We start from the raw sequence: 21,736 nt of genomic DNA, 5'->3' as shown, positions 1-21,736 counted from the left end.
CATCATCTCTTGTTTTTTTATTTTATTAGTTCTTCTGCTGTAATTCCCAGAAGTAGTGTTGCATATCTCCATTACAAAGCACATAAAAATCTAAGCTTTTAATCTGGAAGGTTCAATCACAGTATAGGGCTTTATGTAGAGTCAGTCTCTTGAAATACAATTGCTTGTTTTCCATGAAGTTATAACAAGTAATTTCCCTGCTTTCCTAACAGAACCACCCTGAAGTTCTGTTTGTTTATATCACCCTACTTCAGTGCTCCTTAGTTCAGATACATCCTTATCTTTTGGTTGAAAATTATCTCTAAACTGATGAAAATTTCCAGTCTTGGCAGAGATCAGAGCCTGGCCAGCTTCCGATTAGCGCTTGCTTGGACACTCTTTTCCTGCGATTGTCTCCCCAAATACAATAAGCTGCTCTCCCTCATTTTGCCCAAAAATGCAGCCACTGAAATGATGTCGTTTGAATGACATTCGGATGTAACAGGCTCCAGCAGGAAGCAAGGAGCTGCTGGGGAAGGTCAGGAAACGCTTTAGGATCATTGGAATTTTCTACCGTCTTTTGAGACATTGAGACTGTATTAATTCATGTATTTAACCCTTCTAGTTAGAAATCTCTGCGTGGTCGCTTGTGCGCTGTTTGTCTGTGCTATACAGCTCATCCTGTAAAATAAACCGTGTAGTTGTGCACTGAACAAACAGCTTTGAAGGTATTAGTTGTATATGCAGGTACATACATGTGTGTATATATATATTAAAAAAATGAATGCACTTTTTAGCAGTAGAGTGACCAGATTAAATAGTCCTGAAATGTTAAAAATGAAATTGCATGTGTCTTCTTCTATCAGATTATTCAAAGAAGCAAAAGCAAAGTCCTATTTATTTTGTTTTCCATCCGATCTGCCATAATCAGCATGTACTCACTTTGTCTCAAGTGAATCTCTCGCCTGCCAGCAAGGCTCTAGGAGCACAGAGATAAGTAGAAAAGCTCCTATTTCTGCATTGGTTTTTACTTTCTGTCCTCTGCATGACATTTTGGGTGTTGCTTGGTTTGTGCAATATTAAGGCTTCATCTTTTGTTTTCTCTTCAGAACTTTTATAAGTGAATTTCACAAGAGAGGGCTGCTTGTTCACTTTGTCTTTCTGTTCATAGATAAGCTTAAGCAGTCCTTGCCGCAACAGTTTGAAAAATACACCAAGGGTGTTGCGCAGTTTTTTTTCCATATTTAAGCAGACATTAACATGGTTCCTTTAATGAAGAAATTTTTAAAAAGTTATGCAATTAATGATTATGATGTTTCTTCTCTATGTTTTATTTCGTGCTATAATTGAAGCCATGACTGTACATCAGAATTTACAGATTGTAGGGGAACGAATGGTCGTCTTCTCAGTCAGGTTTACGCTCTTAGCATACGTGATGAAACGTAGATGAAAGAGGTGTGGATTTCAGAAGGGGCTTGAAGTTGGAAGGAGTTACAGCTGTGGCTGCCTGGGGACTGGCTGAAGAATGAAGAGAATAAAATGTAATCTGCAGGGAAACTTAAGATTTTATTGCTGTGCTAGTTTATTTTCGTAGAATTTCTTTCATGTTTTGCTTGCGCCAAAGTCATCACCGAAATTAAAAGGCATGATCATTTGACTGGATTTTTAAGAGACATAACAGAAAGCTATGCAACCGTTCCAGTGATTAGCTGCTCTCATGGCAAAGAAAACACTGTTTTTAAGTGTGTTAAAACTCTTGTACTTCTGGGAAGGGAAAAGAGCCATTATAACACAAATTGCTCCTTACCTAATGGTGCATCAGCTGGTTGTTAATCTCTTAATGATGTTGCTATTTCTTGGCTATGTAGTGTTGTTAAATTAACAGGGGAGCGTGTCACCAAATCCAGTGCTTTCAGTCTGGGGATAAGCATTCCGAGTGACCGCTTTACGGTTCTCTCTTTGACAGGTTTGGGAAAAACCAAGAGAAAGACGAGCGCACGAGACGCCTCGCCCACTCCCAGCACGGACGCTGAATACCCATCCAACGGCAGCAGCGCCGACCGAATTTACGATCTGAACATTCCAGCCTACGTGAAATTCGCCTACGTTGCGGAGAGGGAGGATGAGCTGTCCCTGGTTAAAGGGTCCCGAGTGATTGTCATGGAGAAGTGCAGCGACGGCTGGTGGAGAGGGAGCTACAATGGACAGATTGGCTGGTTTCCTTCGAACTATGTGGTAGAGGAGGTTGAGGAGGCCACAGCAGATTCACCCAGCTTCCTCAGCTTGAGGAAAGGCGCTTCCATGAGTAATGGCCAGGGCACCAAAGTACTCCACGTTGTTCAGACACTGTATCCCTTCAGCTCCGTCACAGAAGAAGAGCTCAATTTTGAAAAAGGGGAAACGATGGAAGTCATTGAAAAACCAGAAAACGACCCAGAGTGGTGGAAATGTAAAAATTCCCGAGGGCAAATCGGTCTTGTTCCTAAAAACTATGTAGTAATCGTTAGCGATGGTCCTACCATTAACACTTCCCATCCGCCTCAGATAAGCTACACGGGACCATCTTCGACAGGACGGTTTGCTGGAAGAGAGTGGTATTACGGGAATGTTACCCGGCACCAAGCAGAGTGTGCCCTGAACGAGAGGGGAGTGGAAGGAGACTTCCTTGTTAGAGATAGTGAATCTTCGGTAAGTGGTATTTAGCCCTACAGGCTTTGTAATACACCCTACGCTTGGGTTAGCAAGCGTGACAGTTAATAGCTTCTCTGTCTGTAGTAAAGGGCTTCTCACCCTTAAAGAAGCAAGCAACGCTTCAGCGTTACCAACCAATGCACGAACTGCTTGTGAGAGTCGGTCTGTTGCTGAAATGCAGTGACATTTGCACAGAAATTTAACAGCTGTGGACTGTGTTATCCAGGGTTTCTTAATTAGTGGACAAACAGCCAAGTGTTTCAGGCTTCCATTTGAATTTACATGTGTTGCTCCTATGCAATCCTCCTCAAATTTACAGTGCTACAAGATAAGTATTTCTTCTGAATTGCAAATTTGGTCATTAATTTGATTTTAAAGCTGATTTCAAATAGTATCTTTGCATTGGTCAGTTTTGTTCTGCCTTTAATTGAGTAGTAACATAGGTTCTCTAAACCATTGGTTAAAATCCCATTTTAATGTATTTCTGCTCTAGTTACATTATATAGGTTTCAATAAGGTAAAGTTATTATTGTATCCAATTTTTAAGATTATGATACACAACAGAGAGAGTCACATCAGCAGCTCATATGCTTTGTAAGTTGAGCCTTGATGACATCAGAGGGATATGAGTAATGCTGATTAGGGATCATTGTAATTCTGATAGTTCAGATTTAAAATTACACTGAAAGGCCTTTAATTTATGCTGAGGCTAGAGAATTCATAGTGAAAGCACTCAAAATTTAATTATCCCTTGACTGTGATTTTTTTAAAATGTGACAGATTTTAATAATTCCCTAATACATCTTTCTAAAGCTACGAAAAATACCTGAATTAATGATTAAGGCTTTCTGCATTTATTGTTTCAACTGTAGGGCCATTCCTTGAAGACATGTTGTTGTTTAGTAGATGTCTCCAGCTAAGTATTTTTTTGCTTCCCAACAACAAAAAAATATATATATTAGCTCGGTCTTCTAATTTGAGCATACAATACTACTAAAATAAGTAGACCTTATACAGCTGTGGACATCTGTCTCTGTGCCATTTTTGAATCAGGTGTCACTGTGCCTCTGTTGTGGGCTGTCCTGCTTTACAATGTAGGTTGTGCGTAAAAACTAAAGCAGTGTCAACTGTGTATAGTTTGAACCATAATATGGTTTCTAAAAGATTACTTGACTCTAACTAATGTCTTCTAAAGACCGTATTGATTGCATATATCACTTCTGGTTAGAACATGTGATATTCTGTATCATAATTGTCTATAAATTGAGAGAAAACTGTTCCCATATATGATTCCTTGTGTAAATGATTTCAGTAATTAGTGAGTAGTAGGTGTTGGCGTGACTGCGTGCTGGAAAACAAAGAATTTGCTTCAGGTAAGGGGGAGAATTAAGCTTGAGCTCAAATCTGGAAGTCAAGATCTTTTTAGCTCCCAGTACTTACTTTGGGAGCATGTTTCACGTTTTCATTTGCTGATTTCTGTTCTTCCTAAGTTAGAATTTCAGCTACTCAGAAGAGGTCCTAGAACGTACTTAAAATATGAGGTAGTATTGAGGCAGATTCATTAGGCAATCTGTACTAAATCTCTTTAGAATAAAACTTGCCTAAGGCAGCTCTTTAATAAACCAAAAGTCAGCTTTCCAGATGAGCAGAATCCAACTTCTGAATTAACATAGCCTCCATTTTTAATATAATGTTACTAAAACTCGGGATTGGCTGGTGTGTTGGTTCTTGGTAAGGGAGATGAACAGAGTCTTGTAGTGACAGCAGAAAAACAGTTGAAAGACAAGGAAATTGTTAATACTGTTGGATTTAATACATTCAAATCAAACTTTGCATTCTGAATTTTTGAAAGCATTAGTAGTTAATAATTATTATTGAAGTTAGGACTCTTGCTATTCCCTGAAATTTTTACATTATATGTAACATTATTGACAAAATATTAGTCTGTAATAGTCCTGAATATTTGGTTCTGGATACAGTATTGTGTGGTTAAATTTCAGGTATCTTTCCATGATAAATTTGCTTTGCAGAAGACCTGATAGCTGTCAAACTACCTTTTCTTTGAAGCTGTGTCTTTGAGTTCCTATTTCTGCTCTTAGTTAGCGATAATCACAAAATGAAGGCAAATGCAAATAAACTAGAGCAGAAAAAGAGATCAAAAAAAATAAACAAGAGGAGAACAGTAAGAAAAATAGACATTTAGAAAACATGGCTGACTTACAGAGGCTGAGAGGAATCAAGTTTGTTTAGTGAACAGAAGAAAAGACTGAGGTGGGGCACACAGTCTTCTAAAATGTAGGAAGCCACTAGAAGATGATGGTAATCTTGAAATTGCAGTAGTTCAGTTGTCTTGTCAAGGTAGCGCCCTGTGTGACGGGGCAGGCGGGTGGGTGCACAGGATGGGTTGTACCCTTGGTGTGTCCATCCAGCAAGGAGAAGCTCACTTCTAGGTCTGGATACTGCATTTTGGGTTATCCTGAGACAGTAGTTATTAAGTTCCTTCTGTCTTTTGGGAAAGCGCCAGAATGACAGTTTGAAAACTAGTAGTTTGCTTAAAATACAAAAATGCGCAGACATTTCTCAGTACACGCCGTGTCACAGTGACCACCGTGCTATGGCTTGTTTCTTTGCTCCTAATTGTCTACCTCTTGAGTAAACAAATTTCCTTCAAAGGACACAGTAACCTTTTAATTTAATATGACATCATAACACTAAACACACTTATATTCAGAACAGTTTCAAATTTGCTGCTCACATTGTTGCTGGGGAAATTGTTGCTTGTGGAACACAAAAAAATTCATTTAGAATGTGATCTTCAAGTTGTTTCCAGCATCTGACACTTACTGGAATCCTAGAAAATTTGTTCAGTTCATATTACACGAAGTTTTTTTGCACAAAAAAAAAAAAAAAAAAAAAAGTTGAATTGAGGAACTTATGTTTGTTTTCTTTTTCTAATCATGATCTAGTGTTGCTGATCCTGTATCTGGGGAGGGGGGGTGAGCAATGAGAAAGGCTGTAGTTTGGCATGTAAACGTCTCCTTTGTCTTAGTACTACTTGAGAATTTTAGTTTTTATTAGATTTAAAGACATCCACTACATCTCAAAGTTTTGTCTGCCCTAATCTTTGTGTATCAAACCATTATATAATTTGTGTATGCCTGTGAATTCTAGAAGCACTGGGGATTGCTGGTTTGTTTTAATTTTTTGTCCTGAAGCGCCAGAAGTGATATAATACACGAACTGGCATACTTGATAGCATTGAGAAAAAGATCACAAAAGATCTATTTCAAGCGTATTATGTAGGGAACAAAGACAGATTTTAGAAATAGCTCTTAAATTCTTGACAGTTGCCGTATTTCACATGCATGACTACAGAGGCTGTTCATGCTGTGGCTAAAAGTCCCCGCGAGCGTCTGTACGATGGGAGTGAAAGATCTTGGTCAGAGAGACCAGACTAAACAGACCAAAGTTGTCCTTACCAGGTTTGCTCATGGTTCCCTCAGACCAGCACTTCCCAGTACACTGTGTTACAAACCCCACCCATTAAAGCTGTGGGTGCTTGAAAGGCCCATAGATGAAAGTAGTAGTTATCCTGCTAATCCTGTGCCTGATTCTGTGACCTGTTTTAGGGTTTTCTATAGCCTGGCATCCCTATAGTTACGGAAAGTCATCTGTGTAAAAGTTTTTGCTTAGATTTCTTTGACTTTGCTCTTGTAATTGAGCTATGAAAAGCTCTCCTTGGATAGCTGAAGGTTTGTATTATTCTCTGTTCACTTGGTGAGACTGTCATGTTTCTCCATTTCAAATTTTAGTAGATGCAAGATTTTACAATGTTGTCCTAGATTTAACTTACCAGATGTTTGTCTCACAACTAGATTCCTTTAGCCAAAAATATTCTCCTCAGTTACACTTAGATCTAAGGGATGCTGCTGTGGTGGAGAATATCCTGACACAAGCTCTGTCAGGTAGCTGGGAGTATGATTATCTTCATTAATTATGAAATACTATTATTGGAACCATATTTTTGAGCCATTTAAGCGCATAGTTTATGTAACAGGCAGAGTTACCTACTGATAACATTTTTGCCAACTCTGCCCTAGGTAATGTCACCTTAGTTTTGGAGATGGAAAGAGACTGAAGTGGAACATACCTAGTTAAAAATACTACTTGATTTTTTCTTTCTGTTGCAGGCTGCTCACTTGATAGAAACTGGCATTTTTTTGTCTCATTTCAGTAGCAGTTGTGAAAAAATAATGCAGATTTAATCTGTGCAGTCTCTGTAGAGCCATTTATTATCCTTTTTGAATTACAGGCTCTTTAGCAGGCAAATTTTTGTTCTTTTTGTGTAGTACCTAGCACAAGACAAACAAGTCTTGGCTGACACCGTTGCCCTGGGTTGGGTAGGTGATCGTCATGCTTTGGAGATCCAAGATTCCGCTGGGGAGAGAAGCAAATGTGGAAGTAAGAGGGGTTTTTGTTTAGATTCACCCTGGGAAACCAGCGTGCTTGGTGGTGCTGTGGGTAACGGGAAGCAGCAATGGGTTGTGGCCAGTGATGAGGGAGGACAACCCCAGCACAGCTCTGGCTTCTGAGCAGTTCCTCCACTGCGGACACCCTCAGACTTCAAGGGGAGCTTCTGGCCGGGCTGGCAGTGCCCTTGCATTCAACTGCGAGCGGGTGCAGATCTGGTGATTAGACAAACACCACTGCTTCCTAGCCCTACAATGTCTTTGCATGAAGCAAGATATTTTTCTCCAACCAGTTCTGCTTGTTAGCAGGAATGAGTTATGCAATTTTTGGACCATTCCAGGAGCCAATTATTCACTAGTAAGCAATGGCTACCTTCTGCCAATAGAGTGACAACTATCAAATTATAGTAACTGACCCTGAATGGGGTTGCAGGGTATTGTGTTGATACCGAATACTGTAGATGCATTAAGATGATAGTGACAGTTGTAGGGGAGGCTGGGTTTGTGTCGGTCCACTGAGATAGCATTTAGCTTCTGTGGTCTTTGTCCAGCAGTAGTGATAGCAGAAGGAGGCAGCACAGGTTGAGAGCTTGGAAGCTTTCTGAGGTGCTAATTCCATAGTGTTCAGAGTCTCTCATATTTATTTTCCTGGGGGTTTTAATCCTGCAAGTGTTGGATAGAAGCAATGAAATGTGGCAACTGTTCAGAAGCTGAAGCGGTTTGTCATGTTGATGTGCTGTGATTGATGAGTACAGCAGAGAGGAGAAGAAAGTTTATATTTAAAAACAGGCTTAAGGAAATATTCTAGTGGTTTATTTTACATGGAAGAATAGATATCTTATTAGAGCTGAATTTGAAATCAGTGGAGCTGTTTCTTGTTTCTGACCTGTGTAACGTTGATTTTGGAACATAGTGAACATTACATAGAGAGGAAGGGTATTTGTTTATATCTGAATGAGGTGGAAAGGGTAGAAAAGGGAATTTTTAACCCTCACATATGGTTCTTTCCAGCCTGACTTCAGACCTTTGTGCTACAACTTTGGTGTTTTTGGATGGGTGACTGAGTAGGAGGAGGAATGAGGGAAAACCTGGGTATGGAAATGGAAGGAGTTGGGTGGCTCTGGGGCAGGCGCACAGATGGGAGCTCCAGGAGTCTAGAATAATCTGAAGAATGAGAGTATCTTCCATGGAGGAAGGGCATTGCCAGGTGGAACTGGATTGAAAGTGAGGGTTGGGGAAGTTACAGAATCAATAAAAGACTTTCGAAGGGACTTATTTTTCCCAACATTGCAATTTATGGTAAAATTATCTTGTTTCATTCTCAAATAGAATTTGTAGAGAGGGAACCTTCTTTCCCAGTTTCACTTTTTTCCCGTATATTGCATTATACCTTGTTTTCATGATAAAGTTTTCCATCATCTTTTTGAAAAGACAGTGAAGTTCCCGACCAAAGATGTAAAATTAAAGGAACATCTTCCTGCCTGTTGTCTTCCATGTGCGGTAGGCAGCACCTAATGTATGGGGATCTTAGTCATAAGCAGGAGTTTAAATAATCTGAAATGTTTCAAAGAAATACTGCACCTGGACTGAAGACCTGCAGATGCGTAACAGCTTCACAGGTTCCCCGCCACAAAACTATGCTCTATAATTCTGTTGCAGAATCATCAGCTCCTCTATAGATTTCAGGGATTAAGGCATACTACTTATGTGTCTTTATTTGGTGTACATGAGGCTTTTATTCCTTGAAAAGTTAGTGTGCAAACATCCAAATGTAGCAATTAATTTAAGAGGGAGCAGGGAGAGAAATTGGCCAACAGTTGAAACAAAATAGCTTAAACAGTAAATAAAATAAACAGTTGGAGCAAATCCAAGGCGGACAGCAGGGAACCAATTCAAGCTGCATCGAACCAGCATATTTTGAAGTCATAATGTTAAAAGCAGTAATTTATCTAGAGGGTTTTTTTTAAAGTAGTCTTTTTAACCATTCTGCATGTTTGAGTGGGAGGGAATCAAAATAAAAACAAATGCCAGTCCAGTTCATTTTGCTGTTTGTCCTTGTGTCCTGTAGAAGTTATTACGCTGACGCCAGTAAAGGCTTTCAGGATTTTTGCAACAGCTGTTCAACCTCTTCCATCTCTTTGCACCGGATGATGACTCTCAAAAGAGTTAGATCAGCATTTCCAACTTTTTTTTTTTTTTAAAATTAAATCAGATCACAAAAAGAATAAACTTTGTAACATATATTCTGGAGAATGTAAGCAATAATAATGTCTTCTATTTATGCATCAATAGCAGCTCCAGGGCCGGGAAGAGTAGACAATAGTTCAGGAGAATGTTTGTTCATTAAAGTTATAATTAAAATGGCAGGAAGAGTATTTAGTGTATTGTGTAGAGCCCCTCACAAAGATCTAAGTCTGGGACGTAGGACAGTAGATCAGAGATCTAAGACCTATTCCAGCACCTCTTTATCTGTCATTAGCGCATCCTTTCTGGTCTAAAGATAATGATTCTTAGCAGATAAAATTTTGAGATGCTGAAAAAAACCTGTGCTTTGTCAGAAAACATTGAGAATTTTTTTGAGGGCAAAGTGATTATTTCACATATTTTTAAACCTTTGTTGTTCGAACAGGAAAAGATGTTATGACAACAAAAAAGTGTTTGGTTCAGATTATGAACTTCCCATTTGTAAGTTCTATTTTAAAGGAGAGCCCTTTGGTTGCTGGTTTTTGTTTGGTGTAGGCATCACCCATGGGAGCAGCAGAACTTAGTGAGCACGACTTGATGATGTTTTTTGAACCCTAAGCAGCTGGTCTGTAAGTGCTCCCCTCAGTGCTCTCCTTACAGAGACCCTCTGGACCTGCCTGGTGACCTGTGTTTAGAGCAGAGCCATCAACACGCTGCCCACAGCCCATGCCCTGAATTTCTCCTCCATGAGCCCATTGTCCCAGAGCTGCTGCAGAGCTTTGCTACCATTTAATGGCTGCTGCTTCTTAGGGCCACAGAAATGTCCATCGCAACAGGTTCTTGGCCTGTGTGGTTATGGTTGCCAGCGGGTTTGTCCACGCTGTACTTGGCATCTTAAGCACTGCATGGTGTTGATACAACCAGATTATCTTTAACCCCATAGGGCAGGTGTTGAACACAGGTCAATCCTTGGTGTGAACTCTGCACTGGCTTGTTCGTGGTGCTCCTCAGGGTGGGGATTTAATATCAGAACTAGCTGGCTTAAAATAGCAGTTTTCAAACTTGGAGCTAGAGATAGATGGCAGGGCACGAAATGTATCTTGGGTGGAGCGCTGCAAACCCCAAAGATATGCTGTTAGACATTTCTTTCCCTTCCTCCCCCCCCTCCCCAGTGTTCTTCTCTTGGCAGTCATGGGTCGGGGCTGTTGCATGTGTTTGAGACGTATTCTTAGGGACATGGTTTAGGGGTGGACTTGACAGTGCTAGAGGTTAATGGTTGGACTTCATCATTTTAAAGGTCTTTTCCAACAAGAAATGATTCTATGATTCTATTTTGAGCCAGAGGATTTTGAACAACTCAGTGCCTGAAGCTGCCATCCTGCCGGAGCCTGCACTGACCCAGCCAAGGCCTGGTGGCACCAGGTTAGAGATGGAAGAATTCATTCTCCTATGGATGTTGTGTAAAATAACTTTTAAAGAAGCAGTGCTTGTGCATCTGGAATGTAGTGGCTTGAGATAGAAGAGGGTTCATCCAGAGGTGTGGGGAGCTAGCTGCTGCCTGGAGCAGCACGGGAGGGGAAGAGCTACTGCCCAAAGCTGAGGTGCAAGCCTGAGGAGTTGGGCCAGAGCCAGATTAACAGGCACAGCAGGAGCTTTTTTTACTCTGGGCAGGGCAGATGGAGTAGGAAGGGCAGGCAGAGCAGGCATCGGTACTAGAACAGGTGAAGGGGAGATGAAAGATGAGATTTTGGGGATAGACAATGTGAGAGATTTGTGGGGCAGAGACCCACATCATTTCAGGGAAAAAAGAGCATGCTTGCAAAAGTGCTGTCCTTCAGCTTACTTGGGTTGCGCACTGAAGTGTGTACCTGACCCACCAAAGGCAGCACAGAGGACTCCGGAAGCTGTGGTTTCATGAACTGAATCTGGTTACAGCAGTAACGTCTGGGCTCCCACTGAATCTGGTTACAGCAGTAACGTCTGGGCTCCCGCTCCCCCCTGCTCCGGCCTTTGCTGCGCTGCAGCTGTGCTCGGGGCTGTTGGTAAGGTAATGCTGTGAACTGGAGAGTCCCTTATGGTTTTTTTTAGCATGGATGAGTTCAGGTTTGCAGTGCTGGCCTGACTGAAGCAGCAGCGTGGTGTGGGGGAGGATGAAGGGACTGAAGGAGAAAAAGCGGCACATGCCTTCAGTGGTTTCTGCCTGAAGCCATGCCTTCGTTGGGCAGAGACGCTGCAACAGGACCTCCAGAGTCTCATCAAGCATTACTTATCTCCATTAACAGACTTTGGTGTGTGCTTTCTATTGTTTATTATTTCATTTTCCTGCTGGCTGGGAACACCGCCTCCAGCCACCTCTCATGGGGAAAGCCCATACTCCCGTCCCTATGGCCAGCCAGCAGGGTTGATGTCTGGAGATGGACGTGTTCAGCTAGAAGACAGGGTCTCTGTGTCCTTTCTGCCCTCCTATGGCAGCACATTTTCCAGAAAGCAGAGTGGTTTCATCCTGGCTGTTTGGCTCTCTTCATTAAAGCAAGCAATTGCCAAGATGAAGAGATTTATCAGGTGAAATTGTTCTCTGCTGAATGACTTAATTAGTGCTTAAATCTTGGCTTTTGCAGGCAGTGGTTTGATGGTGAGATTTATACTGTGTTTTAATTCTATACCTTTATCTTTTTTTTTTTTTTTTTTTTTTTTTACAAAAAAGGCATACTCAATAGTAGAAATTATTCCCCATACATGTGGTAATGAAGATAAAAGGTGAATGTGTTTTTGTCTTTTGCAATGCAAAGCAAGAACAGCCCTCTAGTGGTCATGGCTCTTAAAAAAAAGTGATACAGGAAATTTTCTGCATTTCACCCAAGCAATATTGCCATAATTGCTTTCTCCAGGGCTCTTTAGTGAGGAACCTTTACATGATGAAAGTTTTTCCCTTCTCCTTGACATTCTCGTGCTTCTAGATGGAGTAACTAAGATAATATTTGCAATTTAGTCATGTAATTGGCAACTTCAGACTGTGCATCTGGGGAGCTTTCACTTAACTGACTTAACTGTGCACGTTAATAACGATGGCAATTATTTATTGAATAATAGACTGTTGGGTTTCTTAAGTAGCTAAAGCACTGAGCTGTGGAACAAAGACTAGCATAAATTACTGTCAACTATATGACACAGTTTGTTCCTGAAACCACGAAACTACACCTTCATTTTGTTCATTTTTATGTAATTCTTTTTCTTTTCTAATTCTTCTCAACAGCCCAGCGACTTCTCGGTATCTCTAAAGGCATCGGGGAAGAACAAACATTTCAAGGTGCAGCTCGTGGACAATGTCTATTGTATTGGGCAGCGTCGCTTTAATACTATGGATGAGTTGGTGGAACACTACAAAAAGGCTCCCATCTTCACCAGTGAACACGGGGAAAAGCTATATCTTGTGAAAGCACTTCAGTGACGTTGAAGATGGACTTGGCCGCCTGGGCCTCCAATAACTTACAAGCCTTAGGTCCTAAATTCACTTTTATAGAGCAGAGCAATATCTGAAGCAGACTTAAGGAATAGGCTCTTTCTAAAGTGTTTGCTCTGTCGGTTGCTGTTTGTCCTTTTTTTTGTTTGTTTGTTTGCCTCTTTTTCGTGTTCCAGTTCTGTTAATCTCCGACCACCTCCCTTCAGGTTGAGAGTTTCCCTTGGGTGGCCGTGGCGAGCACTCACCTTCCCGGCTGAGTTAACTCCCCTCTCCTGTGTACGTTTACATAGTCAGCTCCGATCAAGGAGGGGCGTTTTCAATTCAAAGCAGTGCTAATCTGCTCAGATTGCTCATGCAGGCAGAACTCTCCCTTCAGAGACATCGGGCACAGTATGAATGCACTGAAGCTGCAGCTACTTAAGTGAGAGAGAACAGGCGTAACAGTCGTGGCTGTGAGTTCTGTAGCTATATCGCTTACCGAGTAGTATATTACAGAACCTCCTAGTTCCTAGAAGCACTCTTTACACTGTACTCTGCTATTACATTGCCTCTCTGACTCTTTGTAAAGAGTACACTAATTAAAAGCATTTTGTAATAGTACTTCTTAAACTACTATGGTAAGATTGTAGTAAGAGAAAACTATCTAGTGTATTTTGGTCTGTAATTGCAACAAAGAGAAATTTTATTTGAAAGTTGATTACTAGAGAAAGAATCATTGAATTGTAAAGGCTGAATGTTTTGGTAATCTACAACCAAATGTGCCATCCACGTAATGCTTTTTCCTCTTGACCTTCTGCTTGTTTGAATTAAACAATTATGTATTTAATTCTCAAAGTAATATGTATCTGTAGCTGATTGTTGACACTAATACAAAAGATTAATAAAAACTGATCTTGGGATGGGGCAGGGCGGGCTACCAACACTATGTATATATTTGTTTTACAGAAAGAAATCTTCGGGTTTTACAGAGGATGGTGTGGTTGGTAGGAAGAGACACACAGAATGTTTATGAAGAAAATGCATTTTTCTGTTTTCTTTACATTTAAACTCCTTTATAGTTTAAATATACAGTCTTTAGGTGGCACATTCCTGAAATTGAAGAAGGGATCTTGAGATCTCAAAATCTTGCATACTCATTTTTTTTTGGATATTGTAATAAAAAAGGTATTATGTGATGATGGAGTACTGGATTTATCCTTGGGTGGTAGTCCTGGTGTTGCTTTAGCAAGGTGAAATAGAGTGGATAACAGTATGATAGAGTTGATCTTGGAATTTATGTGACCTAAAAAGAAAACTTCTATGACTACAGAGGACAGCTGGATATGAGGCAGTGTCTAATGAGCTCCATGTTGCTTGTTTTTGTGATAAGTCTGTTGACAGCTTTAATGAAAACTGCAAGATGGAGCTGTTTCCATGTAGCTCTTTCCTATTAAAACATGTTCCTTACCTATTCTGTATTTCACACCATGGTAGTACAACTCTGTGCAGAACTCCAGTGTAGGCAAAGCAGACACCATCGCTGAGTTGCTTTGGTGTAAATCATACCACTGCCAGGAGACTGCACGGGTTCATCTGCCAGTGAGTTGCAGTCTTGCTCAGACCTGAAAGGCAAGTACAATTTTTGAAGTTCCACACACAGATTATTTTCCCGCCACTCCTGAAATCTTATTTCTGTAAGGTTATCTGAATTTACTACTGTATTTGAATCAACAACTGTATTTTTCTGTATGTGCATTACTAAGAATTGGGTGGTGACACTTCTGCTTAGTCCAACTTAATGAAGGAAAGCAGTGATTCAGAACGATCCAGAATGGTCATGCATTACCCTGAAGAGCACCTACCCATGACTGTCTGCTAAGAATATAGAAGCTGTCCTCAGGAAGTTGGTGAGAAGTACCAGTTGTTTATGATCTACCTACAGAAGGACTCCACAGTGCACTGCTTAAACTTCATAAGTGAATTCTGCAGAGAATGTAGTTTTTTGCCTTCTAATATCTAGTTCTTTCTTTAGGTGAATCTAAGCATGTACCGTGAGTATGGCAATGATGTTCAGAAAGTCAACTATATGTTGTATGAGCATTTTCAGATTGGAGTGAATTGCTTTTCAGTCTCATTGGCTCTTTGTAGTATTTGGAAAAGTGATATATGGGAATGGTTTTCCTTTTCAGTAAACTGATTACTGCAATTACTGTTTCATGCACCTTGTTCATTTTTCTGGAATGTTCCCCATGTTTACTGTCCAGGAGCCTTTGTATGCCTCTTGCTGTCCTGTTTTTGACTTTTTTCTTAGTCCCTTTTAACAAGCACTGTTAGTTCCTTGCTAGTCTCAATCGCTTAAAACTAAATGAAATAGACATCTAAGTGAAGTTTTAACCATATGCTTTATATTTTAATGGATTTATCTTTTTGTTTGTTTTGTTACCTCATCCTCTGTAAACAGCTTCTGTGTACCGAGGTGTGACTTGTTGAAGTATTTTGTTTTGGAAGCAGTTAGTTAATTTATTAGCCAGCAATGTGAATAAGTAGCTTGAGGTTGTTTTGTTTGGGTTTTTTCGAACAGGCCTCATCTTGTTTTTGCCCACACTGTATGTAATCAACGTGCTCTCCATCTGACAGGCTCATTAATAGTTCTTCAGTTCTTCCCAGTCTTTACTAATTAAGATAAGTTTCTGCAAGTTTTGCTGCCTTTTTGACCTTATTTGCTGGATTGGGCCTAAGCATTAACAGTGCTAACTGCTTAATGAACGGGCAACAGGCAGAGAGTTTAATTTTGTTTTCCTATTTTATATGTACCTTTCTATCTTTTAACAAAACCTCACCCGTATTTTTTTGAACTACTTAAAACGTCTTTGTCAAAGGTTGGTGTGGTGTGGGCTTTCTTTTGAGATGAGAGGAGTTTTGGTGATCTGAGTTTCTTCACCTGCAATTTTCATTAAAGGCTCAAATTATTTCTGATGGTGTAGAAGTGATGATTTTTCTTTATAGTATTCAGTCTGGCTTTTCTCATCGTATCTGGTTTGTTTAGGTGCATAAGTTGTGCCGTAAGGTATTATTTTTGTACAGCTGTGAATGTTTTCTTGCCTTGCTGGTGTATACGTAGGAATGTGAGCGAGTTGTCTGAATCCACAGCAGTTGCTGTGCTTTCCATGCAGGGGCAGGAATTTGAGATCTGTGTTTTTCACTCCAGGACTGTGTTGACGAGCTCCCTCTTCTAGTTGTCTCGACTATTTATGTTATCACTGGAGAGCCCTACCATGAACAGGCACAAGAAGACAGTCAAAATCCGGTCACTTCCAAACTTACCATAGCCCTTCTGCTCCATAGCACTCCTCTCCTGAGGATGTTATACTTAAAGGATGCTGTGGTTGATGTTCTTCATAAATATCTACAGTGTAGGCCTTGATCTCAGCTTTTGTGCTGTTCAGTCATAAAATTGCGTGAGTATGAGACATTTTCCAAGGGGTGGGGAGCCCAGTGTTGCACCAGCCACTTGAGACTGGTGTATAACCTTGTGCCAACTGAGAGCTGCTGCTCTTTGCACAAGCACCTACGCTGCCATACTGCTGTTACTGATGGTGGGATTTGGCTAAAACCATTGGAAAGCTTCAAGGTTTATGCTAATTTGTAGATAAATGCACACAAGCTTCTACTCAGGTCCCAAGCCAGGCAGCTGCTAGCCAGATCCAGATTGGAATAAACATGAACCTGTGGCACGGTGCTGATTCTCTGCCCGAGGGTCTTGCAGAGAAATACAGCAGAAACAATACAGCAGAAACACGTAGTGCAGCTGTGTGGTGTTCAGTTGGCTCGGAGCTTCTATCAGCAAAACACTGCATAGCTGGGTACCAAGTAGCCACAGCTGACCTGATGTAGGATTGAGGGTAGCCACGTATTAGGTGGGGTCAAATTGTTGAGGGATTAGGCTACAACTGAACCGAGAACATGCCAAGTAAACTCACTTTGTCCTACTGTGTTGTAAAAGCCCCTTTGCTTTTGGGTTGCGGAGAGGCAAGGTACTAGATGCGTGGTTCGGTAATGAATATGGACTATGTGAATGGACTGTAAAGTCTCACTCTTGAGTGATGCTGTTTATTGTTCAGATATTTCTGTCTCATTAATTTATATGAAATCGTTAAAAGTTTACAGCTGTTCTTCCAAGCCTTTATTGGAGCTTTCATATATTGTAAAGCTCGCTGCCTGGTTTAATGGTTACAATATGGGGAAACAGAAATCTTCCACACTTAGGACGATAACTTTTGTTATAACAAACTTGAAACACTTCTAAAATACCACTTATAAAAATGAGCTAGATTTTGCCTAAATTATAAATGAAAAACTAGAAAAGGGATCACACATCTTTTGGATTAGGTGTATCAATTTACTTGGCAAAAGTCACTAAATTCCTGTAAGTGCTTTCATTCCTTCTTGGTCTTAAACTAGTTGAATTCAATAATTTAGAGGTAAACAAAACCTGTACAATCTCCAGAATCTGAATCTGATGAGTTCTGTTTTCTTACTCCAGTGGGATGGGATGACTCATTTTTAAATGGAAACTTGTTAACATATTTATACTGATAAACTGTGAAAGGTGTGTTGCTAAAGTAACTCTCAGCTCTTCAAAGACACTAGGAACTGGGAGTTTTTCTATTTGTTTCTCTTCGGTATTTTTTAAAATTTATTGCCTTTTTTTAACAAGTGGAAAAGTATAAAACAGCAAAGAGTGCAGGATGCACAGTTTTTGACAGTGTTGTCGATCACCTGGACCATGTGAACTAAAGGTTTCGGAGTAAAAGGAGGATGCAGGTAAGCGCTGCTGTTCTGCTCGCTAGTTGCTCCAAGGTGGAAGAGGTTTTTGAGTAGCATGAATCAGTTGTGTCATACTATTCTAAAAAAGTATCCTCCAGTTCCAACCCAAGTGTGCACGAACTTCAGTATATGGTAACAATGGCTAATATCTGCATGTCCTTGTGTTGATGTAATGCAAAAGCAATAGTTTGTCTCTTTCTCTGTTTTGGGTGGGTATTCATATCAATAGCTGTTAGATAATAGTTACTGTTTGTTGGATTGAAAATTGTTAGGTTTGGACCCAAGTTGACATAATATGAAAACTAAAATGTTCTCTGCCTCTTTGCATGCCTCTGGAGTGCTATGCTACTTCTCTATTTTAAATGCAACTTCTTCTTGCATCTTATTGATGTTTCTTGTTATGAAATATATTTTGTCTTCCCTGTTGTTTGAAATATCTACCCCAAGCTCTTACGGAAGCGGACTAAAGAGAAGTGGCATGTAACCATTCACAGATTAGACAAGTCTTTCCTTGCATTTTCTTTCCCATGTGGTAATATTAAATGTCTTAGGGGATTTTTAAAAAAACCCCAAAACTTATTAAATGGATACCTTGTCTTCAGCAGTGGGAGCCCACAGATATGAGGTAAAAAGTTACAGGTAAGAAATGTTCTTTTTCTACTTAAGTGAATTTAGTTTGGAATTCAGCTTGACATCATATGGCGCCAGTGCATGAAGTGCTACAAAGGTTAATCAATTAATGCTGAGTACAGCTTAATGAAAGAATGGATAGATAAAATTGTTAATGTCCTACTCTAGAAAAAGAGTGGTAATCTTCAAAAGGGAGGAACCATGCTTTTGGAGGCTTTTTTGTTGGTGGTGGTTTTTTGGTTTGATTTTTTGAGGGAAGACTTCAAAAGAGGTGTCTTGCTCCAGTTTTCAAGCCAAATTTTGCTTCTGAGCGTCTTCCCAATAAGCATTTTTTTGGGCTGTGAGCCAGGCCACAGAGAATACATTAATGGGAATAATTCCTTCAGCTGTAATTGAAAGTGTGGTGGTGAATAATGGGTTACATTTTTTTTTCTTTTTTAATTTTGATCTCCATTAGATTGGATACATACATCTATATGGTAATTAATTAGTGGGTTCTGTGGGTTACTGACTTAGCTTTTCACCTGAGTTCAACTCTGTCAAGTTAAAATAAGCTTGATGATTTTTTTTCTTTCATTCCTTTTTACGTCACAGAACCAGTAGTGCATTCAGTGCAATTATAATTTGTAAAGCAAAGAAACCCTTCAGTTGTGGGCGGCTGGTATGTTTGGAATACCAAGTCCATAGATTATGATGATGATAATACAAAAAAAAAGAATTGCAGGTAGGGGCACCACCAGACAGGCATAGAGAACAGACTTGCTTCAGGATCCCAGAAGCATGTGATGGTTTCTCTTTGGAGAATTAGGATGTCTATTTTAATTTGAATATGCATAGCTAACTTGTAAAAGTGAAACTTAACCCTTTTTTTGGTGTACAGTCTGTTTATTCAGAAGTAAATTCCAGGCATTAGCATTGTGGGAAGGAAAGTGCATGTTGAGACCTAAAGTGAAAGGTACTGGTGTTTGTGGCTGCTGTCCTACTGAAAATCCTTTACAGGTGCATTTCCCAGTGAAAAGTGGGATACTCCATGTTACTTGTTTTTTCGCACCAGTGTTGGCCCGACTTTATGCTGGCATAACCCGTCTCCTCTGAAGACAACGTGATTCTGGTTATGGTAGAAGAGAATTCCAGAATGCAGTCAAGGCTCTTGTGCAACTACTTGGGTTAAGCGCAGAGTTCCAGGCGAAGAGCAAGTTGTTGAATAAGCATTCACCAGTCGTTAATGGGTGCCATGGAGAATCCTTTTAATCCAGTTATTTTTGTCCTTTGTCCTTTGCCCTTATTAATTCTGTGGTGGCTGCTGACATTATCAATGCTTGATGTTTTGTGTTAATCAGGCACAGAGTTGTTTCTTGCGCTGACAGGTAACTTTGATCAGATGTGCCACTTCTCCGGCTTGTCTCCGCAAACTCGTTCTGCTCTGAAGCAGGATGGTTTAAGAGAAATTATGTCATTTTTTTTTAGCTGATATTTCTGATGTGATATATAGCATATCTACATTGTCAGCCTTCAGGTGCTCTTTGCTGTAACCTCTTCTGCAAAAATAAGAAGCCTGAGTGTGTTTCAAAAGTTAGCAATCTCAGCTCAGTCCTTCACCATGTGGTGAGTGTTAGATTACCAGTCATGAGCTGCTTGATGGCAATATCTCATGTTTTTTAACCGGTGGTCCTTGAGATTCATCTCCCTCAACATCAGATTAATCTCTTTTTTGCTTTCTCTCTTTATTTCTTTTTTTTTTTTCCCACATTTTCCTCAAAAATACACATACATCTGACTTTGGCAGTCCTGTTACTTCCCAGAAGGTCTCCTTGGCCATTAGAAACTTTGTGGACCATTTGGAAAAAGAGCGTTTTTGTGCAGTTTTGGCTCACTGGGAAATATTAATAATAACCTTATTGATGAATTGCATGACTGTGGTGGGGGAAATAAGAACCAAAGGTGCTTTCCTACTTTATGCCAGTTCTTGGAAGCACTTTGTGCTAGTGGAATGAACTCTGGCTGTTTTTTAGAAAAGAGACAAAAAAAAGGAACCGGTTACAGTTCTGGTTTAAATCCCTTTATAAATATTTGCAAATAATTTTAAAACTAAGAATGGAGAAGCTCATTATGTAATGCAGTGCCAAGAACTGATTTAGTTACAAATGGAAGGTAACTTCAGAAATCCATCCAAAACGAAGCTGTGCATACAAAACCTAGTTCTGAACTTTTGATGACAGGGCACCACGCAGTCACCTAACTTGAATTCTTTGCTATTTTTCTGTCACTGCGGTGATTTTACTTTGATGATGACTCAGATGAATGAATTTGTCTTGTGTTTTATGGTGCAGTTGCATGTGATCTGGCATTGCTTCCACTGGAGCTGGTGGAGTTTCCAGGAATCCCGCTTGTCCTGTGCCTTTCTGCACTGCCTTCCTGCCCTGTTGGCATGTGGTCTCCTACTCCACCTTTTCTCCTTGCCTCCTCTGTTCTATCTCTTGTGCCCTAAAGTTCCTCCAGTTTTGCAGCTCCTTCTTCCTTTCTTCAATTGTCTCTACTCTCCCTCTGTTTTCAACCTTCGATATATAGAGCCTACCTAATAGACAGGAAAAAATAAATGCTGTACTCTGTGCTTCTTCTCCCTGACACATCCAGGTTGCAGAGGAGCAGGTCCACCTCCCCAGGTGGAGCTGTGTTTGTGCTGTGGGTACAGCAAGGAACAGGCCGTCAAGCGATGGTATTGCTTGAGCAAACTTGTGCTTCTCATTTACAGAGGTAGGTTGTTGGATGATGTAATCCCAGCCTAAGCCAGCAGTTTGACTTTAGGGTACCAGTGCATGGGGTCTCACTGTTGAAGTCTTGGTGCTCAAACAGGCTACGCAGCTGCAACTCTAAAATGGGGAGCGGAAATGATGTGGTCAGTATCTCCATATATTTACCCCAAGTGTCACACAGCATGCTCATCAAAACAGGACATTATGCTGATAATTTAGGACAGGGGGAGTGCAGCTATACGTTGTTTTGTTGAAAAAAAAAAAAAAAAAGCAATTTAGTGCCCATTCCTCCTTTCCTGATTGCTAGAGTTACTTTCCCCTGACCTACAGGATGGTATTTGCTGGTACTGAAGAGAAAATACTAAGGATTCCTTCAAGAGTGTTGTAATTCAGTTGGAGCAGTTTTTGAAAGATCTGATTTGCTTGAAGTGCGTTGGTGCATAGTTAGGCTGGCGTAGTAGAGATGTTATGCTGGCATATAACTAACTTTGACAGTGTAGCTGTAAATGACTGGGACTATTATAATTATGGGTCTGCTATAAATCTTCATTCAAAAACCTGATACTGTAAACAAAGCCCTCTAATTAAAAAGGAAAAAAATACCCTTCAACCCACGTACAAAAGGAAGGAACAGCTCAAATTGAGGAGAGCAGCCAAAATAATTGCTGTGTACTGTACAGTGATGATGGAGAGCAGACAAAGAGCGTACACGGAGGAGCCATGGAAATGAAGCATTATAAAAAGACTGGTGACAGATAACGCTA

At 40.3% G+C, this 21,736-nt stretch overlaps 1 protein-coding gene across 2 annotated transcripts in view; it reads left to right on the top strand.

Moving 5' to 3' along the window:
- The window catches only part of NCK2 (NCK adaptor protein 2), an 86,822-nt gene extending 72,864 nt beyond the window's left edge, over positions 1-13,958 (top strand). For both annotated transcript variants that reach the window (XM_065829543.2, XM_071807914.1), the window contains 2 exons: positions 1,946-2,667; positions 12,577-13,958. In XM_065829543.2, the coding sequence (XP_065685615.1) occupies positions 1,946-2,667; positions 12,577-12,771 (917 nt within the window). In that variant the 3' untranslated portion in view covers positions 12,772-13,958. The remainder of the gene's footprint in view (positions 1-1,945; positions 2,668-12,576) is intronic.
- The last annotated feature ends 7,778 nt before the right edge of the window (positions 13,959-21,736 follow it).

This window comes from Patagioenas fasciata, chromosome 1 (genome assembly GCF_037038585.1).
Source record: "Patagioenas fasciata isolate bPatFas1 chromosome 1, bPatFas1.hap1, whole genome shotgun sequence".
NCBI lineage: Eukaryota > Metazoa > Chordata > Aves > Columbiformes > Columbidae > Patagioenas > Patagioenas fasciata.
The sequence above is the reverse complement of the archived record's forward strand: the minus strand, read 5'-3'. Positions and strand labels throughout refer to the sequence as shown.